The sequence below is a fragment of the Lepidochelys kempii genome, chromosome 12, assembly GCF_965140285.1.
Source record: "Lepidochelys kempii isolate rLepKem1 chromosome 12, rLepKem1.hap1, whole genome shotgun sequence".
NCBI lineage: Eukaryota > Metazoa > Chordata > Testudines > Cheloniidae > Lepidochelys > Lepidochelys kempii.
Window position 1 is genome coordinate 39,363,655 of NC_136391.1, and position 22,062 is coordinate 39,385,716.

General features: G+C 47.4%; 1 protein-coding gene across 4 annotated transcripts in view; it reads left to right on the forward strand.

Annotated features, from left to right (window-relative positions):
* Positions 1–19,891, forward strand: part of ZC3H18 (zinc finger CCCH-type containing 18) — a 60,324-nt gene extending 40,433 nt beyond the window's left edge. Inside the window, exons 10-19 of one of the 4 annotated variants that reach the window (XM_073308178.1) lie at positions 3,736–3,936; positions 5,149–5,274; positions 6,400–6,501; positions 8,220–8,363; positions 9,660–9,812; positions 11,971–12,125; positions 12,791–12,990; positions 14,425–14,521; positions 16,226–16,322; positions 18,947–19,891. In XM_073308178.1, coding sequence (XP_073164279.1) covers positions 3,736–3,936; positions 5,149–5,274; positions 6,400–6,501; positions 8,220–8,363; positions 9,660–9,812; positions 11,971–12,125; positions 12,791–12,990; positions 14,425–14,521; positions 16,226–16,322; positions 18,947–19,151 — 1,480 coding nt within the window. In that variant the 3' untranslated portion in view covers positions 19,152–19,891. The remainder of the gene's footprint in view (positions 1–3,735; positions 3,937–5,148; positions 5,275–6,399; positions 6,502–8,219; positions 8,364–9,659; positions 9,813–11,970; positions 12,126–12,790; positions 12,991–14,424; positions 14,522–16,225; positions 16,323–18,946) is intronic. The other 3 variants (XM_073308177.1, XM_073308179.1, XM_073308180.1) reach the window with 3 other exon arrangements.
* Positions 19,892–22,062: the final 2,171 nt, after the last annotated feature.

Here is a 22,062-nt window from a genome sequence, read left to right on the forward strand (position 1 = left end):
AATCACTATGCACTCAGTTGAACTCATACTGAAAAATAAGACAAGACGCAAACACCATATCACCCCCGAGGCTTGGTTTACGCTACCAACTTAACTACATCGCTCAGGGGCATGGAAAATCCACACCCCTGAGCGATGTAGTTACAGCAACCTAACCCCTGGTGTAGAAAGTGGTATGTCCATGGGAGGGCTACTCCCATCAACGTAGCTACCACCTCTCAAGGAGGTCGAGTCCCTACGCCAACAAAAGAACTTCTCCAGTTGGTGTAGATACCATCTTCGCTACTCACTACAGCGTGGCAGCTGTGCCCCTGCAGCACTGTAAGTGTAGGCGAGCCCTGAGCGATGTAGTTGTACCAGCCTAAGTTTGTAGTGTAGACCAGGGCCAACACCCGAAGAAGAGCTCTGTGTAAGCTTGAAAGCTTGTCTCTCACCACCAAAACAAAATACTACTTCCCCCACCTTGTCTGACTTACATTCACCTGTTTCTCAGCCCTTGTCTTCCCCAGACAGCTGTCCTAATTTAACTCTGTTTAGAAATTGATTTAGTTAAATCTGGGCAGCCGCCTTGTATAAACACTCTTACATTGGTTGGAGTGCCTGATACCAATTTACCAGAAGTAATTCCTAAGTGAAAAAGAATGAAGGGGCCTTCTAATATGTACATTGAGGCTTCCCTGGGTGTTTCTTTACTTAGAGGTTTCATATTTCAGGTCAGTGGAAACTTGAGGCCCTCGCTACTTGAGGTCACTCAAGATTTTAGGGTGCTTTTTTGCAAAAGAAGGGTTTTTCCTTTTATGTCCTGACCAAATTCCAATTTGGTTAATTATGTTCTGGTTCCTTAATAACCTCATGCGGCATCAGTTGGAACAGACTTCTTAAATTGAGCTGTACAGTCACTTGGCTGTGTGCTTCTAACAGGGCCGGCTCTAGGTTTTTTGCCACTCCAAGCTCCGAGAGCACAACTGCCCAAGCAACAACAAAAAAAGCGGGGGTGGCCGGAATGCCGCCCTTGGAATTGTGCCGCCCCAGGAATTGTCACCCCAAGCATGTACTTGCTTTGCTGGTGCCTAAAGCCAGTCCTGGCTTCTAAACAATCACTGCGTTCCACCTCAGCTGTAGCTTCACTTCAGCAGGGGGTGAATAGATTCTTTTGAATGTTTATATTGATGAATAAATCCTATTTTTATTAAATTCTACAAACTGGAAGATGAGGAGCTCATGTAACTACAGGATGATCCATGTGCTATAAATGCAAATGACGTACATTCTGCTTTTCATTTTGAATAGGGCAAATCTGAGGGAATCCACAGGTTGATAAATGGGCTAACTGAATTATGGCTTAATAAGTATGAGCCATCCTCCTTTGTCTTTCACCCTATCCCCAGCACAAAACAGCAAGACGGAGCATTAATAGTTAGCACGCAGATTTCCATTGGAGCAGAACAAACCTCATCATGAAAGTCTCTTGATAGTGGAACAGAAGTATTGCCATGCTGGATATTTCAGTAGTGAACACATTAATGTCCCCCTGTCTAGGATATACAGCGACTTCATATACACAGAGCACCTTATGTGGCTGGTATCCTGGAGAGAGGAGTTACTATCAGAGTGCATGGTCAAGGTTCATGCTGACTACTTTACTGCAAGCAGACTTGTAGTTCCCATTCTGTGTGGTATCTCTGTGCTCTATGAGGCATAAAGCTGCAAGACACGCTGAAGTTTAGATCAAATATGCCTAAAATCCCATGCAAGCTACCCTGTCTCTGATTACTTTCTCTCCATTCACCATTCACTGTGCACCTAGAGTCTTTCCCTGCTGTGACCATCTTTCCTCACATCATGAGCCAGCAGCAGTCTGAGATGAGTCAGCAACCCTCTTGAAGCCACAAAGAGCTGGCTTCTTTTATTTCTCTTCACTGCCTACATGCCAACACTACCATGGAGTACATGGTGTCTTGTATGTGTGTAAATCCACTTGAAAACACAGCAGGGTAGGTTGCATGGGCTACTAGCCTCAATAACTGGAATGGCTTTCATTTAAAGAAAGACTGGGTGTAGTTGAGATGTAGCTGTTGAACAAGTGTAGGCTGAAGTAGACCTGAGAAAAAGGAGTGTCCTTAGTCTGGTAAGAATTTTTGTAGCCTGTTAGCATAGTTTTGAATGCTGGCTGTCAGATATCCCTGCAGGATATTAACTGGACCAGAGCCAGGACTAGTTGATGATAGAGAGTTGAACCAGTTTGCTGGGTGTTACTATACGTTGAGTAAGCAGGTAGCTCTTGAGGAAAGACTAACCATGGAAATGCCCACACAGAAGCATCATTTCCCCCTTGGTGTTCACCTGGCTGTATGCTCACTGCTGAGTCAATAACAGAAGCATATATGGAAACCAGGCTTCCTGTTGTGATTTTTTTTTTTCCAGGCAAAAATCCTCTCCAGGAAGTGTAAGCAGGGAGAAAGCACTGTATCAAACTAGGCCATAGGTGTATGCAGCAGGTTTGCTTTCTTGGGCTTACTCAGTCCAAGCTCGTGCTCAGTGTGGACGATGTGCTGTCTCTGATGAATCAGAACCTGGAGTCAGTGACTTCGTGTCTTTTGAGAATTCAGTGGGTGGTTTCTTTCAAAAAGCTCTTGAGAGTGAGGGTTAGAGTGCTGTAGAAGGGTGAAACACCCTTGAGTTGAGATCTTTGGTAATCTTGGCACCTTGGCCTCTGAGATCTAGCAGTCCCTGGACAGTTTAAAATAAGATTCTCAGTAGACTAAATTCAGTTATGAAGTGGTAGATCTGGCACTGCAGATTACACGCACCCAGCATCACCTTGCTATCTCCCCAAGCCACCTGGGGAACAACTGGGCCAACAGACCACGTGGGACCCTGGGGCAAATCACTTTAGGTGTGTCTACACTTCGATTAGACACCCGCGGCCGGTCCATGCCAGCTGACTCAGGCTGCAGCCAGAACTCTGGGATCCTCCCACCTTGTTGGTCCTAGAGTCTGGGCTCCAGCCTGAGCCCGGACATTTACACTGCAGTTAAACAGCCCCGCAGCCTGAGCCCCATGAGCCCAAGTCAGCTGGCACGGGCCAGCCACGGGATTTTAATTACAGTGTAGCCATACCCTTTGTGCCTCTATGTCCCATCTGTAAAAAGAGGATAATGCTTCCTTTCTATTGTCCTCTGATTTGTTGGTTTAGACTGTAAGCTCTTTGGAGCAAGGACTGATTCATACTATGCATCTGTACTAGACCTAACAAAATGGCAACTCAGTTCCTAACAGTACCAGCCAGGGCTATCAAAATACAAATAACAGGCCCTGCAGTGGTCAGCTAGGTCTCGGGAATAAATGCAGAGAGTCACGGTCAGATGCTCAGATATGGTTATGGACGCAGTGTGAAAACCTAGGTCAAGTCATGGTTTATCACCATGTCCACCACTCACCTTGCATTAAATAGCGTATATCAAAGAGTGGCATTGGAAACGGACAGTAATGCTATATGGAGGGATGGAACAAAAGCCTAATACTGCTCTGCATACCTGTCCTAAATGATCTGCGTTCTGTGTAAATGCTGTACAAAAGTCCTGTCGGACTGAGCCTGGGGCTGCAACCGTGAAACAGATGAACATGAGAAATGAATGTCTCCCTTGCCATCAAGTTTTACGTTGTATTACCACTTGGAAGATATTTATACATGTGAGAGAATGCCAGGTAGTTAAAAACATATGTATTTTCCAGCCGTCAACCTGAGCCACCAAAGAAGGAAAAGGAGACAACTACAACCACCAGCTCTCAGTCCAAGAGAGCAGATGAATGGAAAGACCCATGGCGCCGATCCAAGTCGCCCAAGAAGAAACTTGGAATGTCTGCCTCTCCCAGCCGTGCACGCAGACGCCGGAAACCCTCTGCGTCATCAGCATCTGCCTCTGGTTCTTCCAGGTAAATGGAAGCAGGGGAGACGGAGGGAGAGCGAACACGTGAGCCTCCCTTGGATTATTCCTGTGATATGGTTACCTGTCCAATAGAGCAGCCATTTCGACGGGCACTTGCAAGTCTTGCTGGTCTGTTAGAGCACAATTGAATATTTCCATGTACCATTCCTAGACCTGTATAGCAGTGGGAATGGGGTGCAAGCAGGTGGTAACAGGAGGAGATGAGGCTTGGAGCACTGGTAATTGTAAACACTGGTGTGGGACACATTGGTTTACAGCTTAGTGGGTTGCAACAGTGAACTGTCATTGGGAGCAAGAGGAAGTCTTCCAAGAAGCAGCTGTAGGTAGTGGACTACCCCAGAAAATTAGAACTTGAGTGAAGTTCAGCTCTAGTCACTAATCCTTGCAACAGCTGCTGGGGGGTGGGGTATGTGGCCCATATAAATCAACCTAGCTCACTCCAGGGGTAGCAGCGGGAGGGTTGGTGATAGGAAGGGTGTGCTCTGAGTGCTGAAGGAGAGTCTGGTAAAAGCTGGGAGCATGGAGACTGTGGAGCCCAGGAGCCAGGTCGAATAGAGCCATAGAGGACAGAACAGCCCCGTGGAAAGCAGGTACTGAATCAGGGAGAATTTGGACACAGGCTTGAGCCTAACTCCCTTTACAGATTTGAACTTTGGGTTTCCAAAAAGAAAAAGGACCTCAAGCGAACTTGAGATACACAGAGCACGCCAAACTGATATGATTTGGCTCTGAAACGGGTATAAAACACTGATAAGATAAATCCCAACATACCTTTATCTTAAGAACTGCTGCATTCTCTGGATTCCTCCCCCCACTCAGATCAGCAGTGGTCAGGCCATCCTGGCCCACCGGGGAACAAGCTGGTGGTGACGTGGTTGAAGATCATATAGAAGAGCTGGATTCTGAGCTGCCCTTTCCCAAAAAGGGATGGAGAGTCACTCGGGCAGAGGAAGGTGGTCAGCCTGTTCCAGATGGCTGGTGTGGTGGTTGCAAGAGAGCCCTCTTCATCGAAGCAGGAAATGAGGGGCGTGGGGTGCAGGGAGAGAGATTATAGATCTATAGGGTAATATGTCCCTGGATTGGTCTTGAAGATGGGGGTGGGAGGTTTGAATGATGTTCAGGAGAGTCCCTGAAACTAAACAGTGAAAATGAGAAATTTTGTTTTCCCCAAAATGAGTTGTTAATCTTTTTCTTCCAGGTCGTCTTCTCGCTCATCCTCCTATTCTGGTTCTGGTTCTTCACGATCTCGTTCCAGATCCTCTTCCTACAGCTCCTACTCTAGTCACTCTTCCAGACACAGTTCTTTCTCAGGCAGCAGGTCAAGGTACTGTTTCTTTGGCTTCTAATGCAACAGCTGCAACTTTCTTCTACTCACCAAAATAAATAAATAGGGTGCTTAGTTTTAAAATCTTTTCTTTGTGTTTCTCAGATATTAAAAGCAGATACAAAACCAGTATCTGAAACAAAAATAGTCAAACCAACGATGATCTTAAACAGCAAGATCAGCGTATAAAGATAATTACTGGGAACTAAAATACTGGAATAATTACAGACCATGCACTGCCTCTATTTCAAAACAGTGTTTAAAATTTTCTCACCAAACAGCTCCATTCAGTGGACGGGCCTACTGCTCTCTCTGTGGACGCTGTTGTTCGTTGCTTCTTTCCCACTGATACTTTCTGTACCTCCTGTTCATACACAGTAGGTCTGAAAGAATCATCTTCACTGTTTAAAAGACCTGGAAATGAAAGTCTTGCAAAGTTGTTAACTAAATTCTGTAATTTTTTAATGTTAGTTGGTTGAGTTACTGTTTAAGTGCCAGTCCAGGAAATAACTTCTGCACTTGGCTCTCTCGGCTTTGCTATACTCTGCTTGATTGTTCCCCTCACGTTTCAGGAAATCGCAAGAGCTTAATCCGTTCCCCAGTCTTTTTGCTCCTATCTAAGTGACTGTAGATTGCATTTGGAGTGTCTCGGCCAGAGCAGGAATACATGGGACTTGAAATAGAATTCACACTTGCAAGCATGATCTCATCTCTAGTTTCTCTCTCAATAAAAACCCATTTGGTGTGCCTGCCTGTGGACCTGAAGCCTGAAATGGAGTATGGAGGACTTGGACCCAAGCATTAAGATGGAATAGCTGAGAGCTAGTCACTTTCTGGCTAACATCCAATTTGTGCCTCAGAATTCCTATCTCCCATACTGGCATCTAGAGCAGAGGGCAGGTAGGACACTAAGAGAACAAGTTTTGTCCCACTAAAAGTAGTCCGTGCAATATAGCCACTTAACCCAGGGAAGGAGAAGGTACAAATAAGAAGAGGGTACTCCCCACACCTGAAAGGCCTGGAGACCACAAGTGAGAGAACCTTTCTGCGATCCCGGGGACTGAGTTGAATGATGTACACCTTCTCTTCCGCCCAGAGCTAATCTTTTTTTATTTAATTGCCCAGGTCGCGATCCTTCTCATCTTCCCCTTCACCTTCCCCAACGCCATCTCCACACAAAGCGCTTGTGAAAGCTAAAGGGGAGCCTGCACCACCTGCTGGAAAAGGGTAAGACTTCTTGTCTACTTGGAAGAGATGGTGTAGGAGAGCCCTCAAACTGTAGTTTCACCTTGGCCCTTAAAGGGTCCCGGGATACGATTCTGACTTTTGGTTCTGAAATCACCCACCCTACTGAAAACTGTAAATACAGAACGTTATTTGTATCGATTGACACTTGCATTTAAGTCTTTGATTAATTGTATTCCCTTAATTGTATTATAGTTCATGTACACAAGCTACACATATGGGTATATGTAAATGGTCCATATGTACACACAGACTGATTTGTAAATTGGGTGTGTACAGATACGAAATCTGAATGACACTCTTGTAGAAGGGTTTCTGTGATATAAAGCATGTGACTAAAGCTAGTGTGTATTACACATATCATTAAACTAGCGAGCAGAAATATAGCTGTATACAGTTAGGGTGTGTCTGTTTGCAAATTCTTGGGTATGAATTAACACAAGTACAATAGCTCTGTAAACGTAAAATATTTGTTTAGTAGCTTATGTCACCCCTTGTGCTTTTTTTAATAGGCCTATATTTCATATTTCACCCACTTCTGTCACACTAACATAGTACACGTGGTTATCCTGGGGAATGTTTCTCTGCTATATGCTGAGGTCATTGTTTTTAAAGGTGATATGGAAATTTTTCCAAAAGTTACAACTTGGAGGTCAGGCTGAATGCTCCAGCAGGGCACATGACTACTTCAGCCCATTTCTAATTCAGTATTTACTCACTTTCCTGAGCCCATGGCGTGCCTTCTGATGGATTGAGTCCCATGTGGAGTGATGCCTTTATATGTTCTCTTCTGGTAATATTGCATCTACTGCAGAACAGCATTGCAACCCCACAGCTGCCTAAAATGGCGCGTTTTCTTTTCCTGGTCAAACATAGCACGTATTTAATATTTGTGTTCTGCAGGTTATAAAATAAGAATATGAAATAGGTAGCAAAAGGGAGAAACTAACAGCCTTTGCAGCCAGCCAGCTCCGCTGCTGGTTAATAATGGGTGTGACATCACTATCACAGTGAACGCTGGACAATTGCCAACTATTATGTAAGTGATTGGCTCATCGTGGGCCTGAAGAGGAGTAATGCTGGAAATGTGCTGAAATGACCCCTTTCCTATTTGGTATGTTCAGTATAAAAGCTTAAAGGCAATGCACACGTCTGCTATTTACTGCACACTGTAAAGTGCAAGATTAAAAGTCTAGGATCAGAGTTTCAAAATGAGGCATGCACAAATCGATGCATACATTTGCACGCAACCTTAGCATGCAAACGTCCAGTACGGGTAAGCGAACCGGTTATTTGCACACAAATTAGTTCTGTGTGTCTAAAGTCTGACCCACAACTTGTAAGCAGACGTTTGTTTCAGATACCTGTGTATCATAAGTAACCAATTCCAAGGGGAACTTGTGGAACTGTAAACTGCTGGAGTACGTTGTCGCCGTAACACTGCCTGTTTATATAATAGCTGATCTCTTTAAAAATCTTTCATGTTAGAATGCAATAAACTGCCCTTGTTAAGGGGCTTTGTAGTGTCCGAGTGTTTCTGTGAAATATGGTTTACGTTGACTTTTCCAAAAGGCTATGGTAACAGGAATTGTATAATGTTTCAGCAGTGGGAAATACGTTGCTCCTGAAAATCCCCGTGTTACATGCCCATGGTGTTTGATCATACACGAGAGTATCAAAACTCCATTTTAACTTTGCAGTGAGAAATCTGTGAAGAAAGTAGGTGCCCTTCCAGTCCCACCACCATTGACTAAAGTTGCAACAGTTGCACCAGAGCCAGCCAAACCGGGGGATAACAGAGAGGCCAGAAGGAAGGAACGTCAAACGAGGACTCCACCCAGGAGGTAGGAGAACCTGGGCAGATGGGGTTTGATCATGCATAGAAATGAAGAGCCGGTAATTGCTAATTGAGGAATTAACCAAGAACTCGCTCTGACTTAGAGGAGAAATCTGTCCCCTGGGATAGCAGGGGAACCAAAAAAGGGGCAGAATGTATTACTTGCATGCAATAAAAAAAAACCCAGGCCGATCTCTCTAGAGACCTGTTGAATGAGAACAGCAGGTGGAATCCTTGAATTGTACCAATAGGAAACGCTCATATTATAGGGTAAGCACACATTTTAGAGCAACTGATTGGTTAGTCCAGCCATTGAGGAAGCAAAGGAAGCTCAGAGCTACGTTGAATTCAGAGGGTCATGCTCCATAATGAAGTAAAGGGAGGGAAGGACTCGGGGCTGCAGAGTTGGGTGCTGGCCTGCATCTGATGCTTAATAAATTAAAGAGAAGATTTCTACTGTGCCAACTCAGAAGGAAATGTGACTTCAAAAATGTGGAACTTCCCTCAGACCTAGCTAAATTGATGTGCCCTTTGAGGGCAAACAACAGTTTCCTTAGATCCTGGTGTTTTAAATCAATAAAAATAAAGTTCTATGCCATAATTCTATTTTCCTTTCAATGCCAAGCTTCCTAGGTCAATTCTTAGCTTTGAATGGAGCTGTTCCCCTTGTTCCTTAATAGTGACTAGAGAACAGTACTGGAAACCTTGAGTTACTTCTGTCTCTGGTTGCTGGGATTCCTCTCCCCTTAGAAAAGTGGGTTATGGTTCCTTTACTGGAACAGGTTACTCTTAGGAGTCCTTAGACGCTGCATGATCCCTTACATGACTGTTATGGGTGTCAGTGTTCGCAGAAGGAAAAGGAAATAAACCGTCCCTAATGTGAAAATTTAGAAGATCGGTACCAGTTAGCTTGTCACCCCAAACTTTAAGTAGCGAGTGGCGAGTTTGATATTTCTATAGTCCACGCTACAAGTCAGCCCCACAATCTTGTGCAGTTGACACTTTTTTGTTAGGAAATATTCGCTACTGATGCAATAGGACAGGACAGAGGTGCTGTTCTGTGTCCTGCTCCACCCAGCACCATTCAGTCTCTCACGAAATATCTGCTGTTCGGAAGCGGGGATGCATGGCCAGGACAGGGAAATCTGTTTGACTGACAAAACAGAATTCTCTGCTGTATTGTCGAGTGTCAGTCAATGTATGTAAATAACTGCATTGGAAGCCTCTTGAAATGCACAAAAAGCAGCCCTGCTTTATTGCTGAGTAGAATCAGATGAGAATGGCTTCTTTTGCTCTCTTGCAGGCGGACTGTAAGTGGCAGCATCAGTGGCAGTGCCAGCAGCTATAGCGGCTCCAGTTCCCGATCTAGGTCCTTGTCTCGGTCTCTCTCCCGGTCTCATTCCCGGTCGACGTCTGCCTCAGTTTCCCCCTCCCCATCTGGGTCCAGAAAATCCAGGTAAAGCACTGTCACTTTCAGTTTCACACTTGCTCATAACGGTTAACCGACCCAGGTTATGTGCCGGTGTTGTACTGGACACGTTTGAGAGCTCACAGTGCAGGAAACCACCTTCCTAGCAGGTGTGTGCAGTACAAGGAAAGATGCCTTTGCCCAGAGTATATAAATGAGTCTTAAATTTTGAAAAATGAAAACAATGTTAACAGCTGCCATGTTGCTTATTCTAGGAAATAATGAAATTATTGTCAATGTGCCCTGAATTATCCATTTTCACTCTAATTTGGGGCTGAAGCCTCTCTTCCCCCTGTTTTCAAATCTTAATTGAACGTTTACCTTGCTGTTGTAAATACAAATTCCAGGGTGTTTGTTTTTCTACGGCAATAGGCATTCATCTTACACAATGCTGCTATTCTAAACTTTTCTCTAAATCTCACTGTTGGATCTCTTTAGGGCTGATGCCTGGTATGTCAGCACCGCTTATCAGAAAGCATCTAATAGATCTGGCTCGTGGTGGTGCTTTGCGCTGTTAATGGCAAATAAGGTTGCAAGAATGGTTCCCGTTGCACGTTTTGCCCCAAGACACCATTCATTTCTTTGACATGAATGGGTGTGCTGTGTCTGGCTCCCTCCAAAGCCCAGTGACTGACAAATTCTGATAGTCCTGAAATGAGTCCCCTTCAAAAGCATATTTAGATTAACTTGTGAAACCTGTTCATACACAAGAGTGTTTCTGCAACCCCATAAGCAGCTGCTCCGTTTTTTCTATCTAAAGTTCTTAAGCCCTTGGGTAGTATGGTCGGTGTGGTCTATACAATGGAGCAGAATGTGGTTCAAATCAGAGCCAATTCGCACCTTTGTGCACTGCAGAGCCACACGGTTGAATGGCTACATTTTTTTTCCAGGAATGTAAGCATGTTTATTAAATGTTGGTCTGATTCATTAGGCCCTCCAAAGGCTGATATGAGAGGCTAGGGGTGAGTCTGCCTCTCAGATGCTCTCTTTTTAACTTAACCCCACTGTAAAGTTTATGTTTAGGATTTCAGATGTCTACTTCTTTAGTTGTTACTTACACCGCACCAAATGATGAGCCTGCTGCTTTGCAGGTATTTGCAAGTAAGATCCCTGCCTTGTGACACTTACTGTAGACAGCACAGATATGGTGTGAGGGCAGAGATGGACAGGGAGTGCTGGTGTTCCTGCTGAAACATAAACAGAGCTGGCTTAATATTTGCTACTGCGCTGCTTTCCCCAGCAGTGTGCAAACAGTGTGTGCCTGACACGGTCAGAGCACCGGGCCCACTCATACTCCAGGACCAAAGCACTTTTTGAACACAGGAAATAATGTACTGAATGTACTCAAACCAAAACAGACTACTGACACAATTCTGTAGCCACGTCCTCCTTTGGAGACGAAATTCTATCCCTGGGTTCCTGGGATACCAAGTCATCACCCTCTCCTCTAACAACTCACTTCTGTCATGGTACTGTTGAGTTGTGAGCTTGTGATTTGTTTTAAAGTGATGTGCCCTCCCCTGAATTTCCCTGCGATAGATCAAAGGTTTGGGGTCGGGCACTATCTTATCTTTATCTGGTCCAGTGCAAAGTACAAAGTCTGTATCAAAAAAATACAGTAGTCGTTCTCCAGCATTTTAATTGTGCGGAACATGTCATCAGACAGCATCCATCTTGTGAGCCATCTTCCCCTCTGCCTGTGCTGTTCTCTCCGTCTCTGTGGTCTTGTGGCCCTTCAAAAAGGGAACCTTATGGCCTCTGGAATGTAGCTCTTGAATCGCGAGCTTGGAGAATCCATGTCTTTTAAAGCTTCCTTGGTAAATAAGTATCAGGCAACTTGTGCATCAGGCAGAGTGAATGATATGGGGACACTCTTGACCTGAACTATATCCCTGAAACGTGTAGTCCAGGGCTTACCCTAGTTCTTGCTTTATTGATATCTCTGGATGAATAAGCTGTATACGTGTCTCTGAGTATAATATTACAACAGTCTTATCTTGTCCTGAGTGCCACTCGCCTTTGCAGCCCTTGTGACCGCTCCTCGGTGCGGCGTGAGAATGAGCGAGCAGGCGCGTGTGTGAATTCGAGAGGCCCTCGTGGCGGTCTCCGCGGGCGGAGGTGGTGAGTGTGCCTGTCTCTTTTCCAGGTCCCTGAGCGTGAGCAGCGTCTCCTCTGTCTCTAGTGCCTCCTCCAGTAGCAGTTCCATACGCAGTGCAGACTCGGAAGACATGTACGCCGACCTGGCCAGTCCAGTGTCCTCAGCCAGCTCCCGATCCTTGACCCCAGCCCAGCAGAAGAAAGGTAGAAGTATCCAGTTCTGAGAATGAGGGAAGGGGGTGGGGCAAGATCTGCAGAGAGCTCACTTGGTGATATGGCAAACAGCATGGAACCCATTACACAGAGGTAAATGAAAGTGTGGGGAGCAACTGAGGTTTGATATAGATTGGGAGAGTCCAAAGGCTTCACCCTGGATGGCTGCTGAGAAGGCAGAGGTGATGAGCTTGAGCGGGAAGACTTATGCATCATTTCTGTACTGTTGTCTGTGTCTGCTTGGCTGCCTGTCTGAGAAGGGGTCTTCCTTTCCTCACAAACCCTGTATGTGCTTTGGTGCACGTTCCCCCAGCATCCTTCCATTGCTCATCCTCTTTTCACTCTCGCTCCCCTGAGATGATGAGCCAGTGCAGCTCTCTCTTCCTGGGGGGACTAGTATTTCCTCTCATAAACTCCCCATTTGCTCATTTGAGACCCCATCACGGTCTGTTGCAAGAGCTTCTCATTCCTTGTCTGCTAATATGTTAACTATTCTCCCCTGGGGAATTCTGGCTTCCCACCGGTTTTAATCCGGGCGCTGTAGGCTTTGCTAACCAGCATGGGTCCCTGCAGCACCTTCCATCCTTTGAGCCTTTCTTTTTAAAAGGCAGGGCAGGATTTATTGCGCATCGCTGACACTAGAATTCTGGTTTCAGCAGGAAAATCGAAAAAAGAAGACAGTGTTAAAGAGGAGAAACGGAAACGGGAGGTGCCTGCCCAGCCCCTGAAATCAACAAAACCCACACAAGCGAGTAAATCGCAGCAGCTGCTCCCACCCCAGCAGCCCCCACTGCCCCAGCCTCAGCAGGGGGGGTTCAGTGCCCACAAAGAGATCAAATTGACGCTGTTGAATAAGGTGAGAGGTGGGGTGATGGCTCTCGGAGGGCTTTTCAGAGCAGGGGGAGGAAGGGGCCATTGCTGGCTCTCTGGCCCGTGGAGGAGAGTTTGCTGCCCTCTTGCTGAGGAGAGCTCTGCTGGGAATGTGTGCAGTTGCTTCTGAAGTTCTCATGATTATGGAAAGCGGTCAAATGACAGAACCTGTTAGGCAGCGTACACTATGTCTTGACTTCTGGCTGTGCTGGAAGCTTCCCTGGGGCACATTCCTCCTGCCCCATCAGGGGCTGTTGCCCGCTTTCCCTGAGCCACATTCTTTAGGCCTGTGGCCATATAGCACCTTGGCCTGAGATCTCAGCGTGAGAGCCTCCTGAGCTAGGCAGGGTCACACGCGGTGCCTTTCACTGCAGATTCTCCTGCCTCCGTCTGAGCCTCGCCAACCTGCAGCCATATGGAAGCGTGATCTCTACGAGCTTGACTCGTGTTGCATAAGGGTGCTGAGCCTGCCTTGGGAATGAGCTCTCCTTAGCCTGGCTGGCTCTAAAAGTGATCACTGAAAGAGATTAAAATGGGTCAGTGCATGAATGTGGAGACCCCAAAGGACTGTCCTGCAGAAGGTGGAGTTGGTGTCTTATTAGGTGTGACTCCCTCGTAGTTAGTGCTGGGCCTGATACCCCAGCATGCCGTTAGGAGAAAATATGCTCCTAGAGTTTGCCATCCTTTGGCTGAGAAGCTCGGTCAAGATCCCGACCGCATGTGGTGGTTCACCCTCATGGGGCTTCATGCTGGAGGAGGGCGTTACCCAAATGACCTGGATAATTTCAGTTGGAGTGGTCATTTCCTGCTACCCTGAATTCTGCTTGCGACATTCTCCCGACTTCTCCTCCCTCGACTGCAGTGAGGAGTGTTCTGTGTGTGATGGGATTCCGACAGCTCGCTTGTTAAGCAAGTTAGGCTCCTCTCTGGTGAAGGGGACATGATAAATGACTTACTAAATGTTACACGGACCCTGCCATAATGTGGTGGTAGAATCCCCTTTCCCTTGTATTGGGGCGTGTTCTAGAGAAAAACATGGCCCTGTAGACCTTGTTAGTACTCGTGTCATCATCCTGAGCCAAGCCAAAAGAGACCAGACAAAATGCAGCTTTTTACTTCCTGTGATTCGATGTAAAATGCCCCGTTAGCAGAAACGCAGTCTGACCTCTAAGAGCTGTTCCCGATCATTGTAATGGCACATGACTCCAAGGGATCACTTTGCTGTTCAAGTGGCTTGTACCCGGGAAAGCAGTTTACCAGCCTGCTGCAAGGAAACCTCCTTAAGTACTGGGGCAGTGTGTTCCACTGGTATGGAAGCATTGCGATGCCCATGACAAAGGAACAGCGCCCAGCTGCGTCAGTTTCCTCCCTACGGGATATATATGTATCCGAATCTATCATCTGTTTCCTTCCATTTCAGGCGGCTGACAAAGGAAGCAGGAAGAGATATGAGCCAGCAGACAAAGACAGACAGGGCTCTCCTCCAGCCAAACGGGTTAACCTGTCACCTGACAGAGGTGAGGAATCTGAGAGATGCAGTGATAGGGTAAATGCTCTCTGGCATGGCCTGAATGCAGCTCTGCGGGCAGCAGTTTAACTGCTAGGGGAGGTCATTTGGTCATGAGGCGGTCAGCAGGTTAGATTCCAAGGGATCGCTGCCTCTGCCTTCCATTAGCTGGAAGGGTGTGTGCCAGAAGTTCATTTCTCCAAACCAGGGCTGCGTCTTCTCCAATAAAAACAGGGGTGTTTGTCATGCTCTCCTGCTGGCGAAACATGGTGGGGAGGAGGAACTTTCATTTACTGTGAGGTCAACCCCAGGGGGCGAGTATAGCACTGGCCTCCCCGGCTACCTTGTGGCTATCAGTGCCTGGTCTCCACTTTAGATTTTACAGCAAGATAATTATCTTGCCTCAGTTACTTGCTGTACAATCCCCCACCTTCCTGTACTATGCTTTAGTCTCCTGGGAGTCCTGGGGAAACCTTCATCGCATGCAGGCCTGCTGTCCACTCGCTGCCTGTTACTGATGCAGCTGTTCGAGTCAGCAGGTTTTAGAAACCCCCACATCTCCAGCTCTCTCCCCGCTCGTGGTGTTGCCCTTTGCTTTAAAGGCATATGAGGGGAGCACAGAAGGTTGAGGGGCCAGAACATAATATTAACCCTGCTTAATTCCTGTGAAACAGATACTTCCATACACTTGTGTGTGACAAAATCTGGGCTGGGACTGTAATAAAAATACACCATGACTCCAGTCTTTTTCCTTTCTCTTGTAACTTGTTAGCACTGAATCCTAGCTATTTGCAAACTCGTCCATTAGCACCTTTATAGTGGTTAGGGCCCTGTAGATGCAACCTGTCGGAGAACCAGCTATTACCCTGCTTTCTTTCAGCCTTGGCTGTTGCTAATGAAAAACAAAGAAGCAGGCAATGGTGGAGGTGTTGCAGCTTTGCCTTGAGTGTTGTACAGAAGCTGGCTGTGACACGTGATGGTGTTTTCCCTAATCTCTCACTGTAGGCATATTACATTGGCTGTGGCCTGGAGCCAGCAAAAATCCTTAGAGTGCTCATAACCCTGTCCCATCCCACTGCTGAAACGGTGACTTGGAGAATTCGGCTAGATTTAAAATCACTAGGACTCAGTGAAACAGTGTAGCTAGACCAGATATTCATGCCTTCAGCCAGCTGGGAAGTAAAGACAGCCGTTTTATCCTAGTTCTTGGATTGCTGGATGGACATGGGAAAGGCGGGCTAAGAAGCACGGCTGTTCTCATCCTCCCAGTGCCTGACTGCCCGTGAAGGAGAATGCACCGAACATACTGCCTGAATACAGCAAACCTGTGTTGCTTCACCTCTCCTCACGATTCATGTGTGCCTGGCAGTTCATGGGCAAATATAAAGGTGTCCCAGGGGCTTGCGAGCCAGTGGAAAGATCCCTCTGGAAGGCACAGGGTATAGCGCTCCATGCAGTTCCCGGCGGAGGGCGAGAGAGCAACACATTGTGCATCACACACTCCTAGGTTACTCTTATTCCTCACAAGTGCAGTGTCTCTGCAGAGCTGAGGGAGTTTCTCAAAGTGCTGCAGCTGGATCTTTCCTTTCCTGATGCAGCCTGGCCCATCTAGGGAACGGCTGTGTTTAAAGTGGCGAAATGGTACTGTGTGCTCTGGTAACACACCATGGCTTATGCAAGGGCTAAAACCTTTTGTCTTTACGTTCTGCAATAGGTCCTCGCGATAGGAAACCTGCTGGGAGAATCTCTTCACCCAAACAAGATCGGCAGAGAGGCCAGAACCCTAAACCATCTCCTGCTCAGACAGACAGGTCAGTGCGTATCCCGCCATCCACTCCCACCTGTGACTTGTTATCTCTTGGCCATCATGGTTTGCAGAAGAGCAAAATCCTTGGCTTGTTGGCTAGGGAAAGAGCTGTTTGGCCAAAGACCTGTGGAGGAAGACCTCTCTTTCCCTTCTCTAGCAGTCTACCACAGAGAGACGTAAGAGCCTCACTCATGGTTCGTTGAAAACTGGGAGGATAGGGATGTAATTGGACGGTAGAGTGGCTTAAGGTAGTACTGAGAAGCAAGGAATTCTCTGCCACTGCCCTGACACCAGTTGCTTCACCCATGACTCAGTTTCCCTGCCTCTGAAATGGGTTTAATTCAGACGTCTCATGTAGTGCACATTGAGATCCTTGGATAAAAGGTGCTGTGGACATGCAAAGTACTAGCAGTGAAGATCTTAACTATATACAACTACTTCAGTGTGAACTGCAGCCGGTGGAGTTTGCTGGGCAGAGCTCAGATTGCATGGAAGCCAGTGGGCTCCCTGTGCCAGCTGTCCCATTGTGGGGTCAGTCCTAGCTACAGGTGCTGGTTGTGACCTCGTCTCTCCTGGCCGGTGTGCATCATTCCATGTCTCTTGGCTAATCTTGCACAAGCTGAGCCACTTAAAAACCAGAGCAGGCTGCCAAGATGTGGCTTCTGGTAGGAGTTAAAGTGAATGACCCTGATTCCATCTACGCCCATCCAGGCCTTGGTCTCTGGTGCCAGCTTTTTCTCCTTCCTGTAGTATTTCAACTGAAACAGAGCAAATGCCACCTTCGTTGCATAGCAGAACCCAAAATGCGATGCCAGGGGCCTCGTTGCCTTAGTGAGCAAGGACCACGCTGTGTCAGCATGGTTTCTGTTGGAGTGCCTTGCTCAGCGAAATAGGGAGTGTTGTCTCTGGTACAGCTGAGATGGCCTCTGTCCAACTTGATGCTGGTAGGAGCCGGGTAGGGTGACCAAACAGCAAGTGTGAAAGATCGGGACGGTGGTGGGGGGTAATAGGAGCCTATATAAGAAAAGGGACCCAAAAATCGGGACATCTGGTCACCCGAGAGCCAGGTAACACTGCTTTGCATTTCTCTAGCAACTTCCCTCAGAGATCTCTGTGGACATTGAGCCAGTCTTGTCCAATGCCTTGCCTTCCTATGACATGGGGTCTTTGCCGATTGGGACACCGAGGCACAGAGAAATTGTAGCTTGTCCAGTGCGCCACAGGAAGTGGGACAGAGCCTGAAATAGAACCCAGGTCTCTCACTGCTCAGTCCTCAAGCCCGGCCTTCCTCCTTAGACTACCAGGAGGTTATATTTCTAAGCTGTAATGGGGAACCTGAGCATTGTTACCTGCTTTTTCTGGAGCTGGCATTGCTAGCTCCTAACCCTCTTCCACCTGCTCTTGTTTGAGGGTTTAGTAACAGTATATGCTGGGCAAGGGAATCACAAGAACCCTGAGCTTGGGGACTGGCCGGGGTAAAGGAGAGGCAGGCAGAGCTCTCCCGGAGCTTAGTTTTGAGGTTTTAAATGCTTTTCAGTTCACATTTGAACAGCCTGCCCCTTGCTCAGGGATTAATATCAAAGGGCGTCAAGTGAGGAGTTGCTGGGTTTAAGGAGAAGGATTACCAGGCTGTCTCTGTAACCTGGGCTGTTGAGTCTTACCACTCATGTGACATGCCGTCAGATTGCCAGAAGCAGCTACACAAACGGTCACAGATCAGTCCCAAGTGGCACTAGTATGACCCCACGTGACAGCTGCCAGAAAGAGGGAGGTGAGGCTCAAATTGCACCCCTCCCGCTGAGCTTGGGCACTGCAGTCAGCTGCACGTTGTGCAATTCCGAGGACTATAGACGCTGTTCGGCAATCCCTGCGAGGGGGGGCGTGGGAGGGTTGACAGCATTTCCTGGCTTCTGGCTGTCATCACTGCCTTACCTAATGGCTGGGGGTTTCCTCTGGATTTTTATGGCCCCAGTAGGTGGGAGCAGGGAGGGAGGTGGAGTGCAGTCCATAAAACAGCAAGCGTGTGACTCGCCTCTTTGAACTCCAGCTCTGCCAGGTCATCTGGAAAAAGCCAGGCAGTGTGGATGGTTAGGTGGGGCAGCTGCTGGGACAGCCGAGTTCATTCAGCACGGGGATTCTTTGGAGCCACCAAGCTGTGCAGTATTTAACCATGTGATTTCCCCACCTCCCCCTCTTTTTTTGGTACAGTCATGTGTTGTCCCTTATCTCAAAGCAGCTTGTAAATTCCTTGCGGGAGGGACCATGTCTTCCTGTGTGTCTGTCCCGTCCTAGCATGCTGGAGCGCTAACCTAGGCCTCTGGGTTGCTACTGCATGAGTGCGGTGGATTTAACTCCACCGTTCCTCAGGTACTTTTCAGCTGGGCTTGCCACTCCAATCCTAAAACTCGTTCATTTCAGCCAGCCTTTAAAGCAGTGGAGCAACTTCCTCCAGCAAAGAGCTGACTGCTTCATTAGTGTTTCTGCAGCACGGGGAAACGTGCTGTGCTATTGAACCCCTGCTGCTGTTCGAAAACCTCTTGATCTCGGAGCTGCACGTGCAGGAGCCCCCTCTGTTACCAATCCGTCCCCCTTACCGCGTTGTGGCTTTTTCTCTCCCCCACCCTATAGGAAACGCCAGCTGTCGCCCCAGTCCAAGAGTTCCAGCAAAGTCACAAGTGTACCAGGCAAAGCAACCGAGCCAGGCCCAACAGCTGCAAGTGCGAAATCGGGCAAGTCCAGCACGCTGTCGCGGCGGGAGGAGCTCCTGAAGCAGCTGAAAGCCGTGGAAGACGCCATTGCTCGTAAACGGGCCAAAATCCCTGGGAAAGTATAGTCCAATGTGTGCAGAGCTCTGTCTCCACCTGGATTCGAGACTCTTCCATGTTTTTATAAATAGTATACAAGCGGCCACTCTGGATTTTGCAGTTCTGTCTGATTTTGGCTGCAATTCTTTTTAAAAATTTAAAAAAAAAAAAAAAAAAGTTTGTCAGCTGAAAAATCCCACAGACGAGACGACTCACTCTGGCTCCTAACCCGTACGGTGGAGAGTCGGGGGGTAATCCCCTCTCTGCATCAGCCATGCAAGACAGACCGAGCCGGCACCGAGATGGAGGCCCACACCGCCACGTTTTCCCTGTAAATTATGCACAGAGGACTCCAAATTCCAGCCCTGTTGGATACTTTCACTTTCTCTCTCTCTCTCTGCCCTGCCCTGCCCTCCCCTCTTCGCTAGCCATAAGTTGTATTCTTCTAGTTAGCCTAGCTGTGTGTTGAGTGTCTTCAGCAATGCAGTTCTATATACTGTGTAATGAGAGAACCGAAAACCGCTGTGAACTACTGGCAACATCATCTTCTCTCCCCTGTCCCTCCCTCCCCCAGGAACAAAAAAAATATATATATATTCTTGACTAAAGTCTGATTGGGAACTATGACCTGTCTTTTATTTTAAGCATCAGATTGTTTTAGTTGATTTAAAAAAAAAAAAAAAAAAAAAGCCAAGGTATTGTTGGGATGTCTGTCTGAGGAGGGTCTTTTTTTGAGGGGTCTCCCTGAAATAAAGTATTTTGATAAACAGTTCTTCCTATCTATTTTGTTCTCTTAACGATCCCAGTGTGGATCCCTCACTGTGGTCTCTGGGCACCTGCCCTCTTCTCTTTGGGTGTTTCTTCCCTCTGTCTGTAAGCTCTTCAGCCAGGTTGACTTCCCTGTGTAGTATAGTGCGGTCAGGTGACAGAGCCATTTAATCTTCCAGTGTTGGCATTGCTGTCGCCAAGGTTTGTCTGAATGTGAGCTCCTGTCATGGCGGGCTGCTGCTTAATGTTACATTAACATCCTAGTGCTGGCACATCTTGTGCTCTGGAGCTGTTTCTGGAGGCTCCTAATGCCTTATAAACACTGAGCTCCAGCCAGAACTTCCGTTGAAGACCAGCTGCGTTGTTTAACCATGGCAGAACTCCCATCAGGAAGGTAGCACTATCCCCATTTTCCAGAGGAGGAAACTGAGGCACAGGCGCAAAGTGAAATCCCCAAGTTCACAATAGCAAATCCGTGGTAGAGCTTTAAGTGCATCCCAGACCTGATGGTGCTTTGGCCAGTCCTTTAACCTCCAGATTGTGCTTCCTCTCCTGACCCGCTTCGAGAGCTAATTTGATGTTACGAACTTAGCATTGTCGGTGTTTGCTGCACGATCAAATAAGGGGTGAAGGACGTCAGACGAGGGAGAAGCCACCACTACTTCTAGTGGTGAGCAGGGATCCTAGGACTCCATTTGCCAAGGAAAAAGGCAGAATTTGCATTTTTACAGGGAATTTTTTATTTTTACATTTTGTGACAAAACATACCCTAGAACCCCGTTTATCCAAGCCTCCATTATCCGGCTCTCCGTATTAACTGAACCACCAGCAGCCCAGATCTGACCAGGGGTGGGGCTGACCAGCCGAGGCCGGTTCAGTTAATACAGAAAGCCGGATAATGGAGGCTCCGATTACCAGGGTTCTGCTGTCTGTCAACAAAAGGTGTTCAACAGATACCTCTCTCTAAACTTTCAGTGTTTCATTTTAAATGTGGGAAAACATGGATTTTCATGGTTTTTATAGGAGAATTTTGTTCTCTCAGAAAACTAGGATCCCTGGTGGTGAGCTGTGATGTAATGGCAAGTCAAAGGTGAGGGGCCTTTACATCCAAGGCCCTAGTACAGCAATACCTAGGTTTCATTGTGAGATGAAACTCAGAGCTCAGCCGCGCACAGATCCAAAAGAACACACAGGCCAGGAGCAATAATTCAATCACTGGATAGCCCTTCAGCTGGGAAGTGAGAGTCTCCTGCACGTCTGCCACTTTCACCTGACTCTCAGCACTTGTACTAATGACAATAACAAGTATCTTCACAGCAGCGAGATTTGGGGGGAGACACCAGCCTTCTGGAATCAACTCCTGGTTTTCCCACCTTCCCCAGCCCTACGTTAGAGGGTTTGGGAAGTAGGCCTTGCCAAAAAGAAAAGGCCTGACTTGGTGCTTGGGTATCTTGCCTGGTCGTGCCACTGGGAGGGGAGCATGTTCCCGAAGCTGGTGGTGACTGGTGTTAAAGGCATGGGGCTGCACCTTTCCCTGTATCTTCAGCCATGGCTGGGAGGCCTGGCTCGCTGGACCAATGACCTCTTTCCCCAGAACAACTGCCGCATTCTTAAACTTCCAGTAGCATTGCTCTACCTTGACTTTCCTAACCTAGGGGCGGGAGCGCATATTTCTGACAGAGTTAGCTGCTGAAACCTTGCCATTTCCTGGGGACGGTAGCAGCCTGGCTTGGGTCAGCAGTGACCTGTCCAAGGGCCACTTATTTAGAGGTCATGAACCTGCTGGTTTAAAAAGGGTTAAGTACAAAAAATGTGCACGCTTTGCAAAATGGAGCATGCTGGTGGCATGAGCTGGATGACTATTTGGGCTTGAGAGTCCCAAGTAAAACGCCTGGTAAGGGTGCACCCCACCTTTGCAACCTGGAATTGCTGCTAAATAGCTCTCTGCTGTGGGCACTGCCGTTTAGAGGCCCTTGTACTCATTTTCATTTGCTCTACGCTGCCTGTCTCCTGGGATCTGGCAATGCAGTCTAACCCCCAGATAAGCCTCCGAGGGGACCAGCTACAAGGATCACTTTGGATTCGTTTCTCCGTCAGCTTGATTCCGTGTGCATGCCCCTAAGGCTTGGTAATGCTTTCTAGCCCTTGCTCCCACGGCACTTTAGAAAGGTG